This window comes from Strigops habroptila, chromosome 1 (assembly GCF_004027225.2).
Source record: "Strigops habroptila isolate Jane chromosome 1, bStrHab1.2.pri, whole genome shotgun sequence".
Classification (NCBI taxonomy): domain Eukaryota; kingdom Metazoa; phylum Chordata; class Aves; order Psittaciformes; family Psittacidae; genus Strigops; species Strigops habroptila.
This window is the reverse complement of record NC_044277.2, coordinates 16,307,012-16,331,723: the sequence shown is the minus strand read 5'-3', so window position 1 is coordinate 16,331,723 and position 24,712 is coordinate 16,307,012. Positions and strand designations below refer to the sequence as shown.

At 35.9% G+C, this 24,712-nt stretch overlaps 1 protein-coding gene across 1 annotated transcript in view; it reads right to left on the bottom strand.

Annotated features, from left to right (window-relative positions):
- The window catches only part of CSMD3 (CUB and Sushi multiple domains 3), a 609,188-nt gene that overhangs the window by 268,758 nt on the left and 315,718 nt on the right, over window positions 1-24,712 (bottom strand). Inside the window, 2 exon segments of the mRNA XM_030493685.1 lie at window positions 218-544; window positions 1,666-1,848. Coding sequence (XP_030349545.1) covers window positions 218-544; window positions 1,666-1,848 — 510 coding nt within the window.

Here is a 24,712-nt window from a genome sequence, read left to right as displayed (position 1 = left end):
TCTCTAATGCTGTAAATGCATGTATATACATATATGTTCAGCCCTAATATTCTATTTGAAAGGCAATCTAAAGTCCTGAATTAGGTATTTTTAAGCATATAGGATTTGTATGAAAGTGTATTACCATAACACCATTTTTACATACTTACACATATCTCCTAAACTGTATGTTGAAAAACAAAACACGCACATAGATTTAGAAAATACTAGTACTCACTGTTGTAAGTGATGTTAAACCCACGTCCTGACATTGAATGGTCAGCTTGAAATTCCAGACGCAAAATATGACTGTTACTGGTAAGATGGGAAGGAACTTCAGCACCAGTAAATGTTCCTATTACGGGGGAATCTGGAGAGTCACCATCTTTAACTGCAAGGAAGTCAAACTGAGATTCCAAGTCAAAGTCATTGAAAGAGAGATGTATTCGGCTCCCAGGGTCTGAAATTATTGTCCAGATACAGTTTAAATTATTCCCATACCCCTCTGGATAATCAGGTGAAAGAACTGTTCCCATCGGTGCAGTGAAATTGGAAAGGCAAGGAACTGCCAAAAAAGAGAGAAAGAAATTAGATAACAGAATAAAACATATTAATAAGGATTTATCTGTTACTAACTTTTGTAAGAAATCCTTAAACTTGCTAATTACATCAGATGAATAATTCAATATTTGTTATGCTCTGTGAAGCCAGAAAGAAGGTTCTTCTTTTTTTATCTTCTTATTCCCTTCCCCTCAATAAAACTACCTCCCAGGCAGAGCCCCCAAGTAATAAAGAACATCCTCGTTGCATTGGAAGCCCACGGCAGTCCTTAAAATTTACCCATGTTTAACAATCCTTAATCACTTGGCACCACTTATTTTCTCTTTTAGGGAACTGTTTAGATAAGCAGACCTCCCACTGAGCACATTAAAGTTGCAGAAAGTCAATAGTTGCCCTTGTCATTTGTTGTTCACACAGAAGCACAAGAAAATAACTAGTCTCAGACACAGACTTGTTCTGTTGTTATCAGGGTAATATTTTATATTCAACATTTCAGTTAAGACATATTAAATTGAGTTGCACGGATGAAAACAACTGGCTGCACTCTGAATATACTTGGTCTGTACTATTTTAGTGGAAAAGTTAAGAAAGGTGTTGCCACAAACACGTCACAACATTAGTTCTACTTATGCTGTATAATGTAACTGGAACAGAGCTACAAGTGTCTATGATGATTTAAGTGCTGAAATATGGTCATATATAATATGTGGGGAAAATGTAAATAATTTAAACCCTTGATTACAATTCAGAAACTTCTAACCTAAGGAAATACATTAACTTATCACAGTAGCTCTAGAAAGTGTATCATACATATAAAATATACAGAATCCTACCAAAAAAAAAAACCCGCAAAAAAAAAACAGTAATAAAGCATTATATCAAATCACATAAAGACAACTTCTCTAATAGCTGACAGTAAAGAGAAAAATATTTTAGCATTTGTAGAACCTTTCTTGGTCATAATAATTAGACCAACCCACCAATGACCAGAAGTAAATTCATGCTGTCAACAGTTAATTGCATTGTGGTAACTCTGCACTCAATCACACAAATTATCACATGTAAAGAAAAACTTATCATGATTTTACATTCTAAAAATAATAATAAAAAAAATTTGGTACATACAAATACAGATTGGTATGTTTGCAGACCACTGGTTGTTTTCTTGGCAAATGATAGATTTCTCTCCAATTAATTCAAATCCAAACTGACACTCAAACCTTAAAACATCACGGTTAGAAAATCCATCCCCTTCTCTGATACCATACAACGGAGTTCCAGGATCCCCACAGCTTTCCTTTTCAATTTCTGTTGAAATAAATAAGGAATTTATTTCTAGAAGAATAAAACAAACTCCCTGTGGGTATTAGCTCACATCTAGAATATACCTGTACATTATTATAAGCAAATTAAAATCATCTACATAACAACAGTTGTTAAAATGCACTACTGAGTTTGATTCTTTACTCCAGCTCCTTAAGGATGAAATTCTATGTAAAGATCTTAGAAAAATCAGAACTCTTTGTTTTAATAGACTACTTAAAATTAAAAGGATATGAGGAAAAGCATTACTACTTTATTTTATTTTGTAAAATTTTAGGCAATAATAACATTAAGTAAAATATGACTTGAAGTATGTGTGCACTTAAAATTAGCAACAGGGACTAGCATCTCACTGTGTACACACTGTCCATGTTCCAACACAGCTTAAATCAATGAACCAATGACACAGCAAAAAGGGAGCAGAGACACAAAAGGAATTGCCCAAAGCCAAAAGGAGACTACAGATAAACCTGCAGGTATATATACACATTTATATACACACACAATGCACACACATGCAAAAATAACTTCTCTCTACTTAAATAACATTTTACCTCAGTAGTCTTAACTGCAAGGTATCTGAATGATTCTTTCCTATTTCTACAATTTTTACAATTGTGATACTCTCTCAAATTACATATTGTCCTAAACTTTCACTGGTAGTTACAAATATGAAAGGATCTTCTATAAACCACTGCCACCTATATGCATTTTGCAAGCTCATAAGGCAATTTGAGCTGAAATCACAGGTTTGTGTTGGCAGGGACCTTAAAGATCATATAGTTCTAACCCTCCAGTTACCTCTAACCAGTTCCAGTTCTTGACTGGCTGCATGGGAAAGTTTTTTCGTTATTTAGTCTGAACTTCTCTTGTTCTAACTTATGTCCATTGTCCCCCCCATCCTCCCATCATGTAAAGAGCCTGCCTCTTTCTTCTCAACCTCCTCATAGCTACTCACAGGCTGACATTAGACCCTACTTGTACAGGCTGAAAAAGGCCAGTTCCCTCAGGCTCTCCTCACAGAGCAAGTGCTCCAGCCCCTGATCGCTTTGGTGGCCCTCCACTGAACTCCAGTTAATCAATGTATTAAAATTGGGTGAACTTATTCTAGACAGAGTCTCATGAGGGTCAAGTAAAGGAGAACAATCACTTCCATCAATCTGTGCTCCTGTTAATCTAGCCTAGGATGCTTTTGACCTCAGCTTGCTGGCCACCAGGGCACCAAGACCTTTTCTGAAGAGCCACTCCCCAGTCTTTTCTGTGTGCAGGATTTATTTCCAGATTCAGGACTTGGCACTTGCTCCTGTTGAATTTCATGGAGCTTCTGTAGGCCCAGTCCTCTGGTCTGTATAAGTCCCTCTGGATAGCATTACTGTGCTTGAGGATGTTCAACTCTTTCTCCCAATTTGATGTTACCTGCAAACCTGATGAGAGTGTACTTCACAGCCTCTTCACAGTCAATGACCAAATGGAATATCCCAGAGTAGACACATGTGGCACTCTTCTTGCTCCTGTCTTCCAGTACAGTACGATCCATTAACCACTGCCCTCTATCCTATCATCTAACCTGGTTTTGTTTGCTTGTTTGATTATTGCTTGCTTGTTGTGTTTGTCTGGTTTGTGGGTTTTTTGTTGTTTGGTTAGTTTTGGTTTAGGATGGTTTGAGGGTTTTTTGGTGGGTTTTTTGGGGGGTTAGGTTTTTTTACTTTTTGGTTTTTTGTGGGTTTTTGGATTTTTGGGTCTTTTTTTTCATCCATCCAGCTATATCCCACAGTATTCTTGCATTATGTTCACATATCCACCTCTGGATGAGCAGAATGAAAAGCCTTAATAAGGCTGAGGTAGGCAACATCCACTGCTCTCCCCTTGTCCAGCCACCTAGTGATTTATTACAAAAAAGCAATCAACTTGATCAGTTGTTATTTATCCTTGATTAATTCATGCTAGCTGTTCACAATCAACTTTCTTCATGTGCCAGGAAATGGCTTCCAAGAAGACTTAATCTGTGATTTCCCTAAATACTGAAATAAAGGTGAGCCTGCAGTTTCACAGGTCAAGCTTCTGGCTTTTGTTGAAGATCATACAACTGTTTTCCAGTCTTTGGAGAACATTCCTAAGCTTGACAAATTATCAAAGATGATAGAAAGTGGCCTTTTAAGGAGATTCACCAGTTCTCTCAGCACCCTTGGATGCAGTCTGTTACGTCTTAGAAACTTGTAAAGAAAATGTTGTGCTCAGGATACGAAACTTAGGAATGCATTCATCATCTACAGTTACAGGAAACATAGTACATACGTGGCGGAAATTCAGTACAAAATATATTTTTCCTTGTCTATCCAAACTATCACACAAATCTCTTTCATGAGATATTCTAACTATAAAAAAGCACAGAAATCTTAAAATCAATTTATCACAGTTAATAATAATAGCAACAAATATTCCTATACCATACTTTGAAAATTTCTCTTTAAAGGTCTTGCTGCCACTTTGTTATGTTTCCATATTCAGTGGTTTGACTGAGAAAAAGAACAAACAGCAACTGTTTTGATTTTAACTCAAATATTTTTTCTAGGGTCATACTGTCAGCAGTATACACCTCATTTCTCAAAGCTTTCAGCTACTAATGCTCTGAACATAATTGAAATGTGGCAAAAAGCAAATGAAAACATTCAATTTCAACAAGGAAATGAAAAAGAGTTGAAGATTATTTTAAAAAATACTTTACAGAGATTTGAAAGGCTTTACTATTCTGTTTGATTACAGAAAAAGCAAAACCAACAAAACAAAACCAGCTAACAAAAAGCAAAACAAACACCAGCATTTCTTATTGCTTTATTTTATTTACTCAAACAGTTCTAGGAAAAGAAGAATCTAAATAATAAGTTTCAAAAAGCTAAAATACATGTTCAGACTGTCCCCAGAACACAGACCTCCACTAACAGTTAAAGCTGTCCTGAAGAAATGACATGATATCCCAAAGAAGACACAAACTCACTCCTACTATATTCAATGTCAATGAGGCAGGCAGTGGCAAACCTACAGAACTCCTCAGTTTTTAACTGCTGAAGACATAAAAAATTTTCCTAGGCTCTCCTGGTAGATTAATAATATTCTAAGTGCTAAGGTCGCCTCACATTTCAAGTGGGAAAACAAATGTACACTTGGCGGTGTCGGCTGAGTTAAAAATCAACATGAGCCAGCAGTGCGTGCTCGCAGCCCAGAAAGCCAATTGAATGTTGGGCTGACTCAAAAGGAGCGTGGCCAGTAGGTCGGGGGAGGAGATTCTCCCCCTCTACTCTGCTCTGGTGAGACCCCACCTGGATGCTGCATTCAGCTCAGAGGCCCCAGACATAATTAGAACATGGATCTCTTGGAGGGAGTCCGGAGGATGCCACGAAGAAGATCAGAGGGCTGGAGCACCTCTCCTAGGACAACAGGCTGAGAGAATTGGGCTTGTTCAGCCTGGAGAAGAGAAGGCTCCAGAGAGACCTTAGAGCATCTTCCAATACCTAAAGGGGGCCTGTAGGAAAACTGGAGAGGGACTTTTTAGTGGGCATGTAGTGATAGGACAAAGGGGAATGGTTTTAAACTGAAAGAGGGTAGATTTAGACTAGATATTAGGAATAAGTTCTTTACTGCGAGAGTGGTGAGGCACTGGCACGGGTTGCCCGGAAAGTTGTGGCTGCCCCATCCCTGGCAGTGTTCAAGGCCAGGCTGGACGGGGCTTTGAGCAACCTGGTCTAGTGGAAGGTGTCTCTGCCCGTAGCAGGGGGTTGGAACTGGATGATCTGGAAGGTCTGTTCCAACTATTCTATGATTCTACAACTAGTATGAGCCTATCAAGAAATGAGACTCTGTCAGGCTCTGCGTCTAACTTCTTAGGAGCTGTTGAAACTAGAAGATGTTATTTGAGTGACTGTATAAAATCAAATAAGCCATCCCTAAACCCCATTCATATCTATTTACATTTATATTAAATCTTTCCTTTACTTCTTTAATCTTTCCTGCACGCCTTGCTTACACCACTTTTATACTCTTTGTAAAATTGACGTTAGCATCAGTTAATTTCTAAATTTGAAACAGAATATATTGTCATTACTTAGTTATCCTTACAAGCAGAAATTATAGTGACTTTTTTTGGACAAATAGCTTTTAGATTTGTTTTTTTAGAGAACATCAACAAATTTCCTTTGAAATAGACAGGAGAAAAAAAGTACTGCTTACTGGGCTTTTTTTTAGACAATCACATTTTAAATAACATGATTTTTTGAAAGACCACTATTTATTTCACCTTTTTTCAAGCCACTAAGGGGGACAATTATATTCATATTCACATTTTTTACTGCTACCTCTACTGCTCTTATTTCCGCTTCCCTGAATTACATTTTTGTTTAAAAAACTCCTAAGAAGTTAGATTCAGAGCCTGACAAAGTCTCATTTCTTGATAAACTCACCCTAGTCATAGAATCATAGAATGGTTTGGGTTGGAAAGGACCTTAAAGCTCATTCAGTTCCAACCCCTTGCTATGGGCAGGGACACCTTCCACTAGACCAGGTTGCTCAAAGCCCCATCCAACATGGCCTTGAACACTGCCAGGGATGGGGCAGCCACAGCTTCTCTGGGCAACCTGTGCCAGCGCCTCACCACCCTCATAGTAAAGAACTTACTCCTAATATCTAATCTAAATCTACCCTCTTTCACTTACTGAACTCATAAGATTCACTTCTTAACCAAGGTAGTCAAGCTTAGCAAAGCACACAATACTTGTAATTTAAGATGACATCCCCTTGCTTTAGGGGAGTGATGAAGCCTCAGGCTTCCTCCACCCGCTTCAGTGCCAATCTGACATCATAGCATGGTTTTCATCTAATAACTCTTGAGAAAGGAAATATAATGTACTGTTTAGGAACTTTATGTTACAAGGAAACAGTTCTACATAGAGCAAGCATACTATTTGCAAATTTCATTTCATAATTCAAGTACAGTATTTTGCAGTGTCATTTTGCAATAAACTATTTTGCTCATCAGGAAACACGAACTCCAGGTCGCAACTTCACCTACATTCACACCTACACCTACAGTTCCTCATTGTAAATAATTCATTTATGATAAATAGATTAGCAGAAGAAACAGAAAGTTTTAAAACAGCTCAATTATTAATGCAGTAATTCAAAGTTAAAAATAACATAAAATTGGAAGCTTTAGTATGAATCGCCAAATAGTGAAGAGAAATAAAAGGTATTATGAGCTACCCTTCTGGAACATAGCTTGAATTCCTACCAACAAAGCTGCAAGTTAGAGTCCATTGCTTTAACATTTTAGTTAGACTAAAAATGTCACTAATAATAATACATTAATTCATACAGTGCACATGTATAACAAAGCTTCATTTAACAGCAGAAGTTGTTATAGAGTATATTTCAGTGGAAACACTATTTCTACAGGATATTGCATATTATAATCATTTGGAAAAATTTTATTATATATAATGACTGCCTTTGAAAAGTCAAAAGTAATCTTATTGCTTAAGTACATTTTAGTATTTTATATTTTGGGTTATATTTTGGTTCTATTTTTACATTTTGACTTATGTTCTCTTTTATGGTTTGTTCTGCTTTTTGAGATTTACAGTTCATCTTAGCTACAGTAAGAGATGTTTAGGATGTATTTTTTCTTTTCCTATGGTCACTACCACTGACTTACAAATCTGTGATATAAAAGCAAGTATTGCTATTTGTGTCTAAGAAAAAAAAACAACACTTATGCTAATATTATTTCTGTTAGATAGTCCTTTCTTTCTTTGTAGTCTTATATTAAAAAAAAAAAAATAAAAGGAGAAGCACCTCTAAGCATATACACAGTTTGTTAAATGTGTTAATAATGAAACAGGAAGTTTAAGGCTTTTGAGAAGGAAAACAAAAATCCATTGTTTTCAGAAATCATTTCACATAGAACGACATTACAGCAAAAAGAGTCATGATTTCTGCTGATGTTAGAGATATAACTTTTTTTAAAAGACTAACTCCTGTTGAGACTGTTCAGGATACTCATTATTTTGGAAACGTGGTATGTAAAATTGATAAGTTTCTGGTCTCAGTGCACTGAATGGATCTCGTAACTGCCAATGTATTTTCTAAGGAACATCCAGAAAATGTATCAAATTATGGCAAAAAATAATTTTCTATCTATTTTTCTTTTAAGGTAACCATTTAATTTTGTTTTAAATTATCCTTTTGTTATTTTTTGTATTTCACTGAAAGCTTCTGTAGATTTCCAATCAGTGATGTACTGAAGAAAGAGCCCTAAGCTGCAGCAGCTACCAGTATAGAGACAGCAAGGTAGGAACGTTCTTTTTCTCTTACCCTCTGTCTTTGTGAAGGACAGGCACACTCTGGAGGTGAATAGATGTGCCTTGGGGAAAAGAAATGGTCACTTACTACACAAATGCATTTTGACAGAATCACACTGAAGTTAGTGCTTGAAGAGGTAACTTGTCTATCTTTTCCCTCCTGTAACTCAAGGGAAAATGAAAGATAAGAATGTGATTGTTATAAGGGAAAATAATTTTGAAAGAAAAGAGATCACTGGTGCACAATGGAAAAGTACAATACTGAAGATTTGCTATCACTTCAGCAGAGGTTCACAATCTATAGTACTTCAGGGAAACACCAGGCAAAGACCAATCATTCTTTAACAGCATTTTAGAATAATACTTTTTTCTTTCTTTTTTTTTTCACTGATCATATCAATGGAAACACGACAGATGAGATTTGTTTTGTCATTAGTAAAACTGCATTTGAATTCATTACATGCTATTTGTTGCAACAAAGCATACTGGATTTACTAAATACTATGTATATGAAGAGAAAAAAAAAAAATGAACATACCTGGCTGTTTGATACTTGAATTTGTAATGTCAAAAGCTACAAACATTCACCATCATATATTGACACAATGACAGTTTTCAAGATAACGGGGAGAAAGTCCATATAATCCCACAATATAAAAACACAAGGGTATGTGCAATTTATATATACATTACTGAATACACATTACATATCTCATTTAGTTGTGAAAGTGCCATGCCAGTGTTTCCACTGCAGGACTTGCTTATTCAAAGAGCTAGGAAAAGATACCATTATGTATTTGTACAATTTTTGCTCTCAAAATACAAGGAACCAGCAATAGTATAATCATCTGTACCGGGTTTGCATGACAAGGTTTTGTTAGCAGGGCGGCTACCAAAGTGATTTCTGTAAGCTGCTAGATGCTTCCTCCATGTCTGATAGAGCCGGGGAAGAGTGTGAGGAGTCCTCCCCCTAAGGAGGAGGGAGCGGCAGAGACAACGTGTGATGAACTGACCACAATCCCCACTCCCCACTCCCCAGTGCTACAGGTGGAGAGGAGTTAGAGAAAATCAGGAGTGAAGTCAGGAGTGGGAAGAACGGACAGGTGGTGGGGGGAGGTGTTTTAAGATTTGGTTTCATTCCTCGTTACCCTATTTTGATTTGATTGGTAATACATTAAATTAATTTTCCCCCATTCGAGTCTATTTTTCTCTTGACAGTAATTGGTGAGTGATCTCTCCCTGTCCTTATCTCGACCCACGAGCCTTTTATTAGATTTTTCTCTCCCCCTCCAGTTAAGGAGGGGAGTGACAGAGCAGCTTTGGTGGGCACCTGACATCCATATAGAGTAAACCCACCACATCTTGGACATCAGAACTGAAATCATAAGAGAAAAAGCACTCAAAAAGCAGCAAGCAGGAAAATAAAAATTAATAACTGATGAATCAAGAACATATCTTCATGTCAATTAGGATGATAAATAATACAAGCAATTGTTAAATTATGCCATATGTCTTCACAGTATGTATATTAAAGAAAAAGAATCTTAAAGATACATAACAGACAAACAGTTATGGACTGATTTCAGCAAGATCTTAGGCTACCCAATTTACATGGGAAAAGATTGAAGGTTAGGTCACATTTACATGTAACAGGGTTTAGGTATAGTTATGATTGGTTAACAAAACAGAAAGCAATCTGAATCACCTAACAGATGATCCCTTCTCCTAAATACTATTATCTTTATATGTATCCTCAAAAAAGGAAGTAGTTTTGTCTAGTAACTGTTACTGTTAAAGCATGAGTATTTTTATAAAATAGGATCAAAGTTTTTCTCCAAAAGAACAAGAGCCCAGTGTCATGTAATTTTTCAGTCATATTTTAAAGGTTACCAATACCCTTGCCTCAGATCAGATTTTTATCTACAGATTCCATATCTTGGGCATTACTAAGATAGAAAAGAATTTCCACCTTAACCACAATTCTTACCCAGAACAACTAGCGTGACTTATTTAGCCTCAATTCTGACCATAATAGGATTTGTATGTGTTTTTGGTTTGTTTGGTTTTGTTTGCTTGTTTTCCTAAAAATAAGAAAGACTTGCTCTTACTTGAGGCGTGCCTATTTTTCTAGCAAATAGCAAGTCTGAGAATAGGGAATGACTCTTTCAAATACAAACAGGCTGTAATGATGTCTGTATCAAAAACAGGAGAAGGTGCACCCCACAGAATCTCCACCTGTGCCTGCCCCAGGTGAGAGACCCACCAAAGTGCATAGCAGCAACGTCTCTGTGCTCCTGAGTTCCCTTACAGAAGAAACAGGTATGCAAAGGGAGGAAGAGAGGAGGATGGTTTATGCATAGAATCAGTCTTGTCCCTGTATGAATTCACAAGAGGTTCATTGTATAACACATTATACAGAACATCCACCCAAAGGTATACAGCCAGTCAGTGAAATAGTGAAATTCAGAGGGGAGGAGTTGGGGGGGTGGGGTGGGGAACAAATCTATAAAAGAAGCACAGGGTACTTCTCATTTCCTGATCATGTAAATTGATGAGCCAGAATGTGAGCATTTCACAAAGAAAAAAACATAATTAATAGAGGGAGGGTAATGGGACTAAGGCCACTTATGGGAAAGTCAGATAAGGTTCCTCTGAGGATGCAGTGGGAAAACAGTGGCAGCCACCAGTGTATTTTATGTGTATCACAAATGCTCAACATTTCTAGTGTTATGAAAAACTAGTTACATGACAATAGATTTTTCAGAGGGACAGCAGTTATATCTGCATGATTTTTATTGTATATATTACCTAACATTTTTTACTATAAGCAGAAAACATTTCGTAATTATTATCTATTATGTATTGAAGGTACTTACAGACTTTACGGATATATATACATACTTCTTTTCCTATTCAGTGTCACTTTCTGTCTTTTAAAGCTGAGTTATTTACTAGTCAACCAGCAATAAGCTGCCCCAGCTAATGAATGAGCCCTGTGAGACTTCACATAATAACTGCACCTCCAATAAAATAAGTTACTCTCTTAATTTAGGATTAGAAAATTAACTGTTCTGTAGAACTCTATCCACAAAGACAGTTTAATAGCACCGTGGGACTTCTCATTCATATAAATGTACACAAAAACTGGGGTTCAAGTACATACATTTTTGAAGGGAAAAAAAAAAAGAATGTTGTACAGACAAACTGAAATACCACAGCACTGCTTCAAAAATAAATGAAAATGCTCGAATACACTCAACTGTAAGTTGTACATTTCTTCTCTTTATGGAACTGTCTTTAGAATTTAATTCAGGACAATATTTTTGTCCACAACCCTTTAAAACACATATTAAAATTTACAGACACCAGTCTATAGTATAATTTAAAAATTCTGGTAGCACAGTACTATTTCCTAAGTTTTAAATGCCTTTTCTATTGAACCAGGTATTACCTTGCTGGCATCTCCTATTATTCACTTTGGTTAAAAGCTATTTAGAATGTCCAGAAGTCTACCAAGTTAAACAGCTGGGGCATTAAGTCTAATTTCATCCAAAACCATAAACAGAAATATCTAAATTCTAAGATAAAGACGGAATTAAAAATAGTCTGTATACTGAGGTTTATCGGCATGCTTAGCAGTATTTAGAACCCACAGAAAAATAGCTTACCCTGTTAAAAATGTTGATTCCTATTTTACCAGAGCATGTAAGAATGCTTTTGTCTTTGAGTATATGCTTTGGGGCTGAAGTAAATTTTAAGTATCACCCATAATAAAAATACTGTCTGATTTGATGCCTGAACTAATGAGAAAATATAGTTTAATACAGAGAAAGCTCCCAAGATGACTCATATCTACTCTGTTACCTTTAACAACATAGTCTGTCAAAAATATTTTAGCTAATCAACTCTTACTATTTTCAAATTCTTTGTATAAAATGCAATCTTCTTTAAAGCCTCAACAAACAAAGAAATGAAGAAATCAGTAGCTCCAGGACCATATTCATTTAGTAGCATATTTGGTTGCATCAAAACAACTTAGTTTTAAAGCATTGTGTAATTTATTTAAACATACAGTTAATGTAAAATTTTATCTCTTATTTGGATTACTGCTGTTGTCTATGAATTTTACAGCTCATGAAGCTTTCAAAATTTCAACAAAAATAGTAAGAATGTGGATTCAATTCAACAAATATCCAAGATACTTCATTCTGTCTTACGTCCAAAGCTACCACTGTTTCGTGAACTTATTCATTCACCTTAGGGGATCATAGATTCCTATAGAATACTGCCATCTCCTTTTTCATTGTTTCTTTGTTTTCCTTGCATTACCCATTTTGTGTCATTCCTCATGTATTTGACCATATAGTACCAAACGCCACTGACAATACACTATGAGCAGTATAAAACAAGTATATATAAGAATAAAATTTGGGCCAAACTGGTGATAAAATTACGGTAGCACAATATGTATGAAAAAGTGTATCTGTTTCATTCTTTGGTTCTAATTGGCTTCTAACGAAAAACTCAGTAATAAATAAATATAAGGAAGGTAATGCATGGGGTATGGGGCGGGGAGGAGGAGAAAATTACAATTGTATGTTAACTCCATATGCAAATCCCCAAATATGGGCAAGTCATTTAAGAGATGATTCTATGATTCTATATCTCCAAGTTACTTTGTACAGGGAGCAATACAGAAAAAAAAAAAAAAAAGTACTTTAGAGAATGCAAGATATACAATACTCAAAGGCAATTAAAAGGACTGATAACAGCCTTGAAGGCTAGACTACATAAGAAGTTTATCAGAGGCTCAGATCCAACAAGCTGGAAAATTTATATCACAATTGTCAAAGAGGTGAGTAGACCATAAAATACAGGAAGAAATTCTTTAAAACTACAGGGCAGCTGGAACATATCAACATAGACATTTCAACGTGCAAAGTTTCTAAAGAAGATCATAAAGAACATTTTTCCAACTTAGTACTTGAATCCTCTGAAGTCAATGACAAAACCATCATTAAGGTGGTAAGTTTTGAATTTCACTTCTTGATTTTATGTTACATACAGTTAATAGCATAATGGACATTACAGAAATTAGTCATTCAAGTAAAAAATAAAGAAATAAGTAACCATTATAACATGTACCTTATAAGTATTAAAATGAACACACTATAAAGCATACATAAAAAGCCGCATTTTACTTTTTTTCCATACTGCGCTAAGGCATAAAAGAGATTCCCTGCATTGTCTAAAAGCTAGTTTTCATACCTCACCTTTTTATTCAGTACTTTAATTTCTGTCAAACTTGACCTCAAATACATTCTTCACTTCACTTCGAATAATTTAACATTAAATCTGATTTTTTCTGGATTCTGGGTTTGATGCTAATAACATTTTGATCCATTTTAGGTAATTGCACTCAGTAAATAAAACATTTACCACTCCTTTATTGGTATGTGTTCAGTCACCAACATTTTAGCTTTTGGTGGTTTGTTGTTTGGGTTCCCTAATCTAAATATAAGTACGTATTTTTTAATTCAACTATTATTTTGCGCTGGAGCATTACAGTGACTGAAGGAGAGCAAAGTAGCTAGAAGCCAGTAACTAAGTACCAATACTAGAGTATTGGTGCATATCAAAGAAATCAGAGAAATGGGTACTCCCATTTTCCTCTTCCAGATCCCTCCTACTTCTAGTAGTTCCTACATTTCTGTGGAAATATTGCTAAGTCCCAGTATCTTGCTAATTTCAGATCTGCTTGCAATAAAACAGCTGGCATTTTATCATTTGATGAAATTTCACTTAAACTTTTCAAAATCAGCAGCAATGTTTGTCTCCATCTATGTTGTGCTCAAGAAGATTTCTGCTTCCTGCATAAATTTATTCTCCTAAGCAAAATCGTATGGCCTTCTCCTTCAGCTCATCACAGTAAATACTTATTTTGTTTCAGTTAATTCTGATGTTGAAGCGCATGTCAGGGGGAGGCATGTTTTATCCTCCCACTATGTTCTTCTGAAGCTGCAGTATATATAAAAATCTTTACATTCCTTTGCCTACTCAATCTTTTTTGCTCCCCAGCCACTACAGTTTGAATGGCCACATCTTGCGGTTTAAAGCTGATTTCCCTCTGTCAAGAATCTAGACAATGTGCTGAAAGTTATGTTACATTTGCTCTCATTAATCACACCCTACTTCAGCCGGAAGGAGACAGGCATCTTGGGCATAGTGGCTAATTCCTGGCAGGCTCTCTTGATGTAACCTTGGACTTTAGCTGAAGCTAAGATGGATTCATGGATAATTTTGAAGGAAGTTTCATGCAAACTCTCAACATTTCTATAATTAAAGGCTGAAATACAATTCACTTTCTGGACTGCTATACCACGTACATACACGTCAAAAAACAGAGTAGTTTTGTTAAAGAGAGAAAACATCTACAATTTAGCAGCTCTCCCTTAATTTAACTTTTAGTAACAGATCACTTAGCTGTTAGCTTTCTTTATGGAACTTGTAGAAACTAGGCACTAGGAAGAAAGAGTAAATGGAAAATTAATACCAAGGAATCTTATCTAAGTCTGTGATTCTTACATGAATGGTTACAATGACAATACACAGAAAGCCCTTAGACACAGGTACTGGCTTAGCCTGTCCAAAAGGAAATAACCATGTGAATGGGTAGTCAACATATGCAGAAAGGTCTGAAATAGTTTTTAAGGTAGCATTAAGCCTAAATAACATTTAGTAGCAGCTACATAAATTCTATAATTTCTATGTCTGAATCCTCTTTATTTAAGTGGATAGGGTTTTTCTCATTTTTAAATTAAGAATGGTTTTCTTCAATAGGCTAAGTAATTTTATTCAATTAGAAAAATACAAGCATGCTGTTAATCATTATGAAGAGATTGAAGGCTGTAATTCATTCAATATTTACAAAATATTCAAAGTTTTGATAAAACATGCAATATACCATTTTACTATATGAGCAGGAGCCGGAAATTCATTTGTGTCCTTGCTAATTTGACTAAGGCATTTCACTCTTATCTTTAGAAATCTTTGGGAAAATAGAATGTTTCAATGGATCAATAGATTTCAATTCCAACTGTCAATATGCTTTTGAAGATCATACAAATTAAAATGAACTATTTCAGAGGATTTCTGCTGGCACTATGGGAGTCAGACAGACTTGTACGTACACTCTTGACTCTTCTAGTCTGAATACTGCTGTCCTTTTTCTTTTTATGTGGTAAATATGTGCAGATAGAACTCCAAACCCAAAACTATTGAAGCTATGATCCAGAATTTATCTCTTGACACATCCAGTTTACCTGTTGACAACTTGAATTTATTTGCAGCTAGTACACCATGTGTAGAACCTTTCAAATCTGTCGAGGTTACTGACAATATCAAGGCAGACAATGATTTCAACCTGCACCAGCTCTGCAACTGTTCTATAATGGCAATCAATAAATCTTGCCCTCTAATGCTGTGAATGATTTCATGATGGTTATCTGCATCATATTCTGAATACATGTGTGACTATACAACACCACCAAGATTTTAATTTGGTAGTAACTTTATTATCGTTAAACTTACTAATTTTGCTGAGCTAAACACCTAGTCAGGATGTAAGACTATTAGTTCTAGTTTGCTTTTGCTGAAGGCCAGGAAACAGAGCAAAATAGAAAGTCTGTAGACAGTTATCAATTCGTGTTAAAAAAAAAACCAAACAAATACGCTCACTGTGCACTGATCCACTCACACAGGAGTAGTAATATGAATGGTAAAAATAAATACCTACACAGCACTGAAAAAAAGTAGTTATGGGAAATGATGAAACACTCTGAACTTCTCAACTGGAATTAGACAACATCAATTACACAGCAAGAGACTGTCAATTACCATTTATAGTGATATCTGTTCCTCAATACCAAGTTTCATTTTAGCTGCATCTTTCTATTGTCTGATGACATTTTCTCAGAGACTAATCACACTACAGCAAATACCTGTCTACTAGCGGGTCTATACCAGCAAAATCCTCCTATCTGTGACTTCTGTTACTCGCTCTGTGTTATGATAAATGATATTATATGGTTTATTACTATTACTACCCATGTCAAAAATATTTATTCAACCCATATTCTTTATACTGGGTTTAACTCATGTATCTTATTTATCTAAGGGGTAAAACTCTTCCATTCCACTGCTGTTTCAAAGAGGCCCTCTACTTCTACATAGATCTTTGGCTTCAGATGTCTTAAGACTATCTATGTAGCTTGCTCTCTTGCCCAGGGTTCTGGTCCCACGATTCCTCATCCTGCTCCATTCTAGTTTGGTCAGTAACTGTCTTCTGGCACAAGGCAGCCATATCTTTCCAAGAGGAAACTAGAGCAGTCTAAAAAGAAAACCAACCTCCCCCCGCCAAAAGAAAGAACAACCCTCAAACCCCAGAACAAACACCAACCTCCCTCAAACACAAAAAACACCATTCCCAGAGTCACTCTAAAATGACAGAGCATGGTTTGCTCCTATAAATATAAAGGTGATGAGTTTGTATTGGGTTAGACCAGCAAGGTTTTGGTACTGGGGTTTGCAGAGGTGACATCTGTGAGAATAGGCCAGGCTGGATGGGGCTGTTGAGCAAAACTGGTCTAGTGGAAGGTGGCCCTGACCATGGCAGGAGGAATGGGATTTTCACTAGGTGATCTTTTAAGGTCCCTTCCAACCCAAACCATTCTATGATCTAGCAAAGTATAGAAGCACAACAGTTATTCCTTCCTGCCATTTCCTCCTCTCATGTTCTGCTCATGCCTCCCTGTACTGAACCTTACTGACAGCTATACAACTTATATAATAATTACATTATTTACTAAACTAGAAATACAAGAGAAATTAAAATCACAGAATACGGCACTGTTTCAGACTGATTCAAAACATATTCCTATTGCAATTATTCATTAGCCATTTAATTTGCATTGATACATGGTACCATGCCATTATCTGAGGTTTAATACATAGACCTAAATTTTTATAATCTGTATTAACAGATTTTGATTAAATCTGAGAAAAAAAAGAGAAAATAAAGTTCATATAATTCAGGAATACTGTTCAGACATCTTACAACATATGATGCTTATTATAGTACATCATCACATACAAGTCACAACACAGGACTCAAAGAATAGTTTAGGTTAAAAGGGACTTCTCACTGTCTTTCAGTCCAAATCCCTGCTCATGTTTATTTTGTTACTAGATATAGCTTTCGGCTGCCTCAGTGAGGCCACAGAAGTGCTAATTATTAAGTGATATTCAAACTTTTTCTTTTTTATAGTTCACCAGTAGTTAGCACGCTGACTTTAAGTTATTGTTTTGGCCAGATTTTACCTACTGCTTTTTTCTGCACAAAAAATAAAATTTAGAGATATATTATATTTTCTACACTCACTGTATTGTACATGTGCCATGCGATATTTCTTACAGTTCTTGCAGAGATCAGTTAAGCCAATAATTTATTGTTATACTGAACAACTTTACACATTTATAATTGTGCAAATAGAGAGAAAAAAAGAATGGAAACAACAGATTCGAAATTAGTATCCAACAGCTGCTCAAGAGAAGACCACACTTTCGGTTATATACTGCCTTTGAACAAATGGCCATTCTGCATATGATTACACTTGCTGCTCGTGATGAGACTGCACCCCTGGCATAAAAGAACTATTGCACACCTTATAAGTTATAAATGCTGTTTCAACAACATTAATGTTAAGTTGGAAAATTAAGAGAAACTTGCTTCTAAATAGAGCACAAATGATTATGGGGCTATGATATATTAAATGACAAGGAGTCAACTCATAGAATAACTAAGCTGAACACACACACAATAACGTCTTGGACTGGAGGTGCTGTCCCCCATGCCTGTCCTTGTTTAAGAGGCATTCAGACAATGATGACCTTAATAACATGCTTTAACTTGGTTAGCCCTGAGTTGGTCAGGCAGTCAGATTAGATAATTGTTGTAGGTCCCTTCAAACTGAAATTGTACTGGTCTGTTGTAAAGAGTGCTCACTCAGACATGACATTGTGAAGGACTATAAGGGTTAACTGATAAGAGCAAAAGCAAAATTTATAATCCTGACTTACAGCAAAAATTGAACTGGTTTTAACTCAGAAAACCATTACAAATTGGGTTTAAAAAGCTAGGCATAGTAATTTACAGCAAGGAAAATACAGAAGTACTATCTTAAATTGGAGAAGATAGACATAACTATGTAAACAGGAAAACTTCAATGCCATTTACTCAATGCACTACAAATCAGTAAAATTTCTTGTAAAACAGTTCAGTGTAAGTACTGAAGGAAAGCAGGTGTAGTTTGATAAAGTATGGCATAACTTCTCATCTAAGTATGGCTACTTTTTATGGCTTGTATAGAGACAGAATGAGTCTCAAATACCACAGCTACATACTTCCTGTAAATGGTTCTGCTACATCAGAAAACCATCTTAGACTACCCGAATATACTGTATTCTGAACAGAAGGTGCACTAAAATAACAATGCCATTCTTCCCATGCCTTTCCTTCAAGTGTCCCTGCTCACCATGAGGACATGGGCCCCATTATTTGCTCTCAAATCTGCTATTTCTAAATCACTATCATTGTTGGGAGAAATTATTACTTTGTTTTCACCTGATTGTTTTTTGCTCTTTTCTTTGCATTTATTGTTCACTCCTTTATAGACAAATAAAGATTACCACACTTTTTTTTTATTTTGCTAGCTTTCCATTTTTCCAACTGTCACCTGCCCACCTCTCAGCTCTGCAAAAAACCCAGACTGGTAATCTGTTAAATGCTGAAAGAGTTTGAAGTACATCCTCTGGTACTACAATTCTGTATAATTCACCTGGAGCACTCTAAATTAAGTGGGTTTTGATCTTATGGACAACAAAGGAACTATGGGATTATTCCAGCTAGTCTCAGTTCAGTGCAAAAGAAATAATGGATTCAGCTGGAACTGGACATTGAAAATACCATCAACTTACAACTCTTCTGACCTTCCAATAACCTGATTTAGTCAGAGCTTGTCATTCTATCCCATTTTTCAAAGGTGCAATAAGCAGGTGAAGCTACTTCCTCCCAAAACTACATCAGTTTTAAAAGGAGGGAAGAAAAGAGAAGACAGAAGACAAATAGCATTTGCTCAAATACTGGTTTTATGGGTGAACTTAGTTTTATTTATGTCAGTTACTCTAGTTCAAAAAAGTTTGACTATGTTCACAAATCAGCTTGAGATGTCAATTTTTGAGATACTGTCAACATAGAAGAGAAAATAGGATGAGTAAAATGTCAGCTGAACTACCTGGAGACAAGAGCATGCTGTTGCAGTTAATGTGATGAGAAGAATCCAAGAAGTTACAGTTTGTGATGTGTTATATATGCTAGCCTTGTTAGATGATTACAATTAATGTATATGCCCCAAGAGAATGAAAAACCACAATTTTAAAATCTGGACATTTCCTATTTGATTTTCATTTATGGAAAGTCTAGGTTGAGATCCTGGTACCTGGTAAGTAAAAAGTGTGAGCAACCAGAAATATCAGGAAAGTAAATGAGAGATGCAATGCATCAGCTCCACAATCACATAAATTGCAGTTGGGCTAGCAGCAAGGAAGCCTGAGTTGTGTATCATGAAGAAGTTCCAACAACAAGTTTTGCCACTAATCCATTAATAGTTCTGATTTATCCAGTTTTCTCCACATATAACACTAGGATGATACTGACTTTTTTCTTTTTTATCTTTAAGAGGGAAAAAAAACATGATCTTGTTGTGATTAGAAAGTAAGTTCATATATATGCTAAAACCAAGATAGATCATTGTGTATTTATTGCAGGTTTTAAAAGAGTGTGCAGTAAAATAAGGGAAAGGCCAACACTTGAATTATGAGGTTAAAAATACCAAAACAGCTGCTACATTTCCCAGGCACCATTCATCCAATGCAATGAATGAGATAGGGAGCCTAAGGGAATACTCAGTGACTGTGTTGATTAAAGACCATACGATAATGAACATGTGCAGAGGCTGCATTATGCTTTCAACAGGTAACGTTCATTCTGACATTTCCTAATTTTTGAAAAATTGACTTTGCAAAAGACTATCCTCCAAAAACCCCCACCCCACAGTTCTTGAATTCAATCCACACCATTACGAGCTTAAGTAAAAGGAAAACCCACAACATGTTATTTAGATAAACTTTTCCACCTCCATCATACCATGTTTCATTAGTAGTTTTTGAAAGTTAAATGATGCAGCATAGCCTGAACCAATAGATCTAATGTTAAACGCTTCTGGAGAAATCCTAATTCCAGCAGAGTGGGAAAGGACCACTGGACCTGTGTTAATGCTTCTCTCAAATGCCATCCACCCAGGTGCCAAAATACAAGTCTTGAGAGACTAAACAGGTTACTGATTCATGCTTTCCTTTTTAAATAAACAACTCAGTCTCTTAAACTGTTACTGGGTATATGAATTAGCTCTTCACTAAAATAAAGAGGTCAGTTCAAATATCTCAAAGATGTAATTATGGACTTATCAAGAATTTAAAATATTAATTACATTTCAGCTAAATTTTCTAGATAAAATTATTAAAAAAACCCACAAGGTATTTATTTTAGAAACATCCAAATTTTAAGAGAATTAGCACACAGCCAATCCCACTTACATTTAAATGTGGATGTTTTTGCTATGACAGTTAATGAAGAAATTGTCTTGCTTTCAAAACGTTATCCCATTAGGGATGTGTACACTTATGTTAGCATAACAGAAATTAGTCATCTAGTAAGAGCTGCAAGGGAATGACATTCAGTTAAAATCTATCTTTCGGGATTTTATTATGGTCCAGACTTTAGCTGATATTTTTATCAAAACTAAGTATTAAAGACTATAAAGATCAGAGACAAATCTAAGCAGTTATCGATAAGTTCCACTTAGACTTCATAGTCAGAATTTTGTTATGTGGGCAGGCTATTTAGCAATTGAGACATTACTCCTTTTAGTGGTTTATGGGGAGAAAGTAGATATCAAAACTAATGCCAGAATATTTATTGCAACTCCAACTTGTCCTGTTGAGATTTTCTAAATGAATGTGATATTTACTGATGTGCATGATCTGATATTTGCAGTCTCTTCAATCATGTATAAAAAAATTTTTGACAATTGAACACATCCCTTCATGATGTACCTTTTGAATGCAGACTGATTAACAATAAAGTAATTGTTGCTTTTTAATGATAGGCAGAATTAAGTTATTCTATTCAAAGCACCCTAATTTTGCCAAAAAGGTAGGCAGGCAAGACTATCCTAGACATCCCTAGCAAGACATCCCTAACGCCTATCAAAGAGCCACCACATTCTTTAATTTTTCTCTTGTTTTCATGGAAGCCAGTAGATTAACTGACCACTTTTTAAGAAGGACATGTGAGGTATTTTGGAAATTATGAAGCCTGCAAATCTTCATTTGCTAGAAGAACCGCATAATCATGGATCATGCATTTTTCAAAACAAAAACTAAATCAAAACCATGTGCCTCATTTCTGAAAGAGGCGATACCGTATAATGGAAAAATCAGTTGGAACTGTAACAGGTATCATTAAAAAAAAAAAAAAAACAAGACATAATTAGCTCTACATCATTCCTGCAATTTCAAGGTCAGACTGGTAACATTTACCACAGTCATGGCAAAGAAAATAAAGGCAGAGAAATGCCTCAACGACAAAGTAGGGAAAAGCATATAAAAAATTAATTCCAACAAATAGCATGTCTTCCTCTTCATCTTCCAAACAAAACTACTCCCCTCAAGACCACCAAAAAAGATATTTAAATTCAGGTAAGTTACACTCGTATTCACTGGAACTCTTTTAAATGCATTTACATTAATGCATTAAATGCATTAATGGATGCAAACACATGCACAGCAACAGCCTAAACCAAAATAACATTTAAAACCAGCCAGAAAATGTGCAAGTGCTAAATATGAATATTGCACTTAAATTATGCTTTATAGCATTCTATTATAATGAGTTTTATTTAGTGACAGGTCCTTACAGTTTCTAGGTACACAAGTTAAACTGGGATTCCTAAGTCCCACTGACTTAAATTCACTGATTCAAGAGGCTGAATGTAAATTCTACTCACTATGGGTTGAGCGACTAAGAATATACCATGTATATATCCACTGCCATCTAAAGGAAGCCTGAAAATGAACTAAAGAAATGTAAAATGTAAGAGCTATGGGAGGAAAAGCATAGCAGTATCGTGAGTTGGTCCCCAATGTCACTTACAAATTTTGCCAAGACACAATTCCACTCCCTATATGAAGACAAAAAGAAAGAAACATACTGAACAAGACTTGTATTTTAATGAAGTTGGGGGAAAAAAATTTGTCCTTTGTTCAAGGGAACCACTGTAGACTGAGAGGAATCAAAGATGGGAGTGGAAACTCTTCTGTCTATCTGAAAATTGGTAAGTATTAGAGTAAGTAAAAGTCAGATAAAAGCCAGTTACTCAAAAACATATTCGACACATCTTGCTGACAAAAATACATTATAGAATCATAGAATAGTTAGGGTTGGAAAGGACCTTACGATCATCTAGTTCCAACCCCCCTGCCATGGCCAGGGACACCTCACACTAAACCATGTTGCCCAAGGCTCTGTCCAACCTGGCCTTGAACACTGCCAGGGATGGAGCATTCACAACCTCCCTGGGCAACCCATTCCAGTGCTTCACCACCCCTCACTGTACAGAACTTCCTCCTTATATCTAATCTAAATTTCCCCTGTTCAAGTTTGAAGCCATCACCCCTTGTCCTACCACTACAGTCCCTAAGGAAGAGTCCCTCCCCAGCATCCTTATAGACCCCCTTCAGATACTGGAAGGCTACTGTAAGGTCTCCACGCAGCCTTCTCTTCTCCAGGCTGAACAGCCCCAACTCTCTCATATTCCTACACATTTACTTAAATTTATAAATGTGAATGTTAAATGAAAACCCATGATGGAATTATTGAAAAGGCTAAACTTTCACCTTAGAAATCTGACTAATGCAAATGACAGTGGAATCTCCAACAAGATTTGGAACCTCTTAGCAAGAAAAATGGATTCACATCATCAATAATCAGCTCACTCACTGAAAGTAGTGGTGTAAGTGATGCTTAAAAGTAGGAAAGTAATAAAATTGAGGTAACAGTAGAAAGCATGAGAAATTAGAAGTTTGAAGAGTGATGTTTATTCTTGGATCATTTTAGATGAGATCTCAAGGGACATTACCCACACTCAACTTATTTCACTAAAAACACCCAGTAAATTTTTTCAGTTCTGGAAGATAGGTGGACATGAAGCACTTCTCTGTTTTACATGCTTTGTGGTCTGCTGTTCAGTCATAATCCACCTTGTCTTTAATGTTTTCCATTCCACATCCACAATATGATTTGGAGTCTGTGCTTCAGCATGGGATGCACCCACACTTCTGAAGATGACAGTCCTCTGAAACTGCCCAATATCTAAATCTGGTTGTTCACACCAACTCCATTACTTTAGGACAAGTTTGACTTTCCTTTACACTACCCCCCACTTGCTACCAATCATTTTAATGAAATTACAGTAATTTGAAATCAGCTCTTAAGTCAAATATTTATAATTTCTAGAAAAAATATCTGCAACTAGACATTTGTTTTCACAGAAAAATTCTTTAGACATCTAAATTGCAATAAAAAGCTGAAAAAAGCAATCAACAAGTTACCTCATTTTCTCTTTTAGTCAAGTGGCTGAAGCTCTAAGGACATATCCCATACTGAAACTGTATTATACATGTATTTCACTTAACAAAAGAAATTTGCATACAAAGTGAAATTCTGCTTGAAATACACTAAACAATCTGCTCATTAAAAGAGGTTTCTGTGGCAACAAAGCCTATCATTATTGAACCACATTAATTTCTTAAGCATGGCAAGTATACTACTGGTAGTTCAGTAATGGTGGCAGAAGGGGAACTGGAGTAATGTGAAATTGCAGCTGCACTGGGCCCAGATCACCCTGTGTTCCTATGATTCATCTTCACTTTCTGCTCGGGTCAGAACACAGTACCATAATCATGGCAATCTTCTTTAGCTCCCCCCAGTGAATCAGTCTGGCAATGATCCTTACTTGCAATGTTCCAAAAAAATAAATTAATAGAACAGAACTACTAAATGCCTCAGCAATCAACAAGAAACCTTCTGTATTCGCAATGAACAAGGCTTTTCAAAGGTATCATAACTAATAAAAAAGTGGAAAAATTAATGCTTCTTTGTAAACAGATGATCTGATTCACATCATAGATGATAAGAAGTAAATTCCTTAACAGAGTTAGCAGATTTAATTGCATTTATCTTGGTTGCATGAAAGACTGAAAATGAGAGATAACAATGCCGACTTTATAGCCAAATCATTCGTGGGCTTAAATCCAACCAGAAT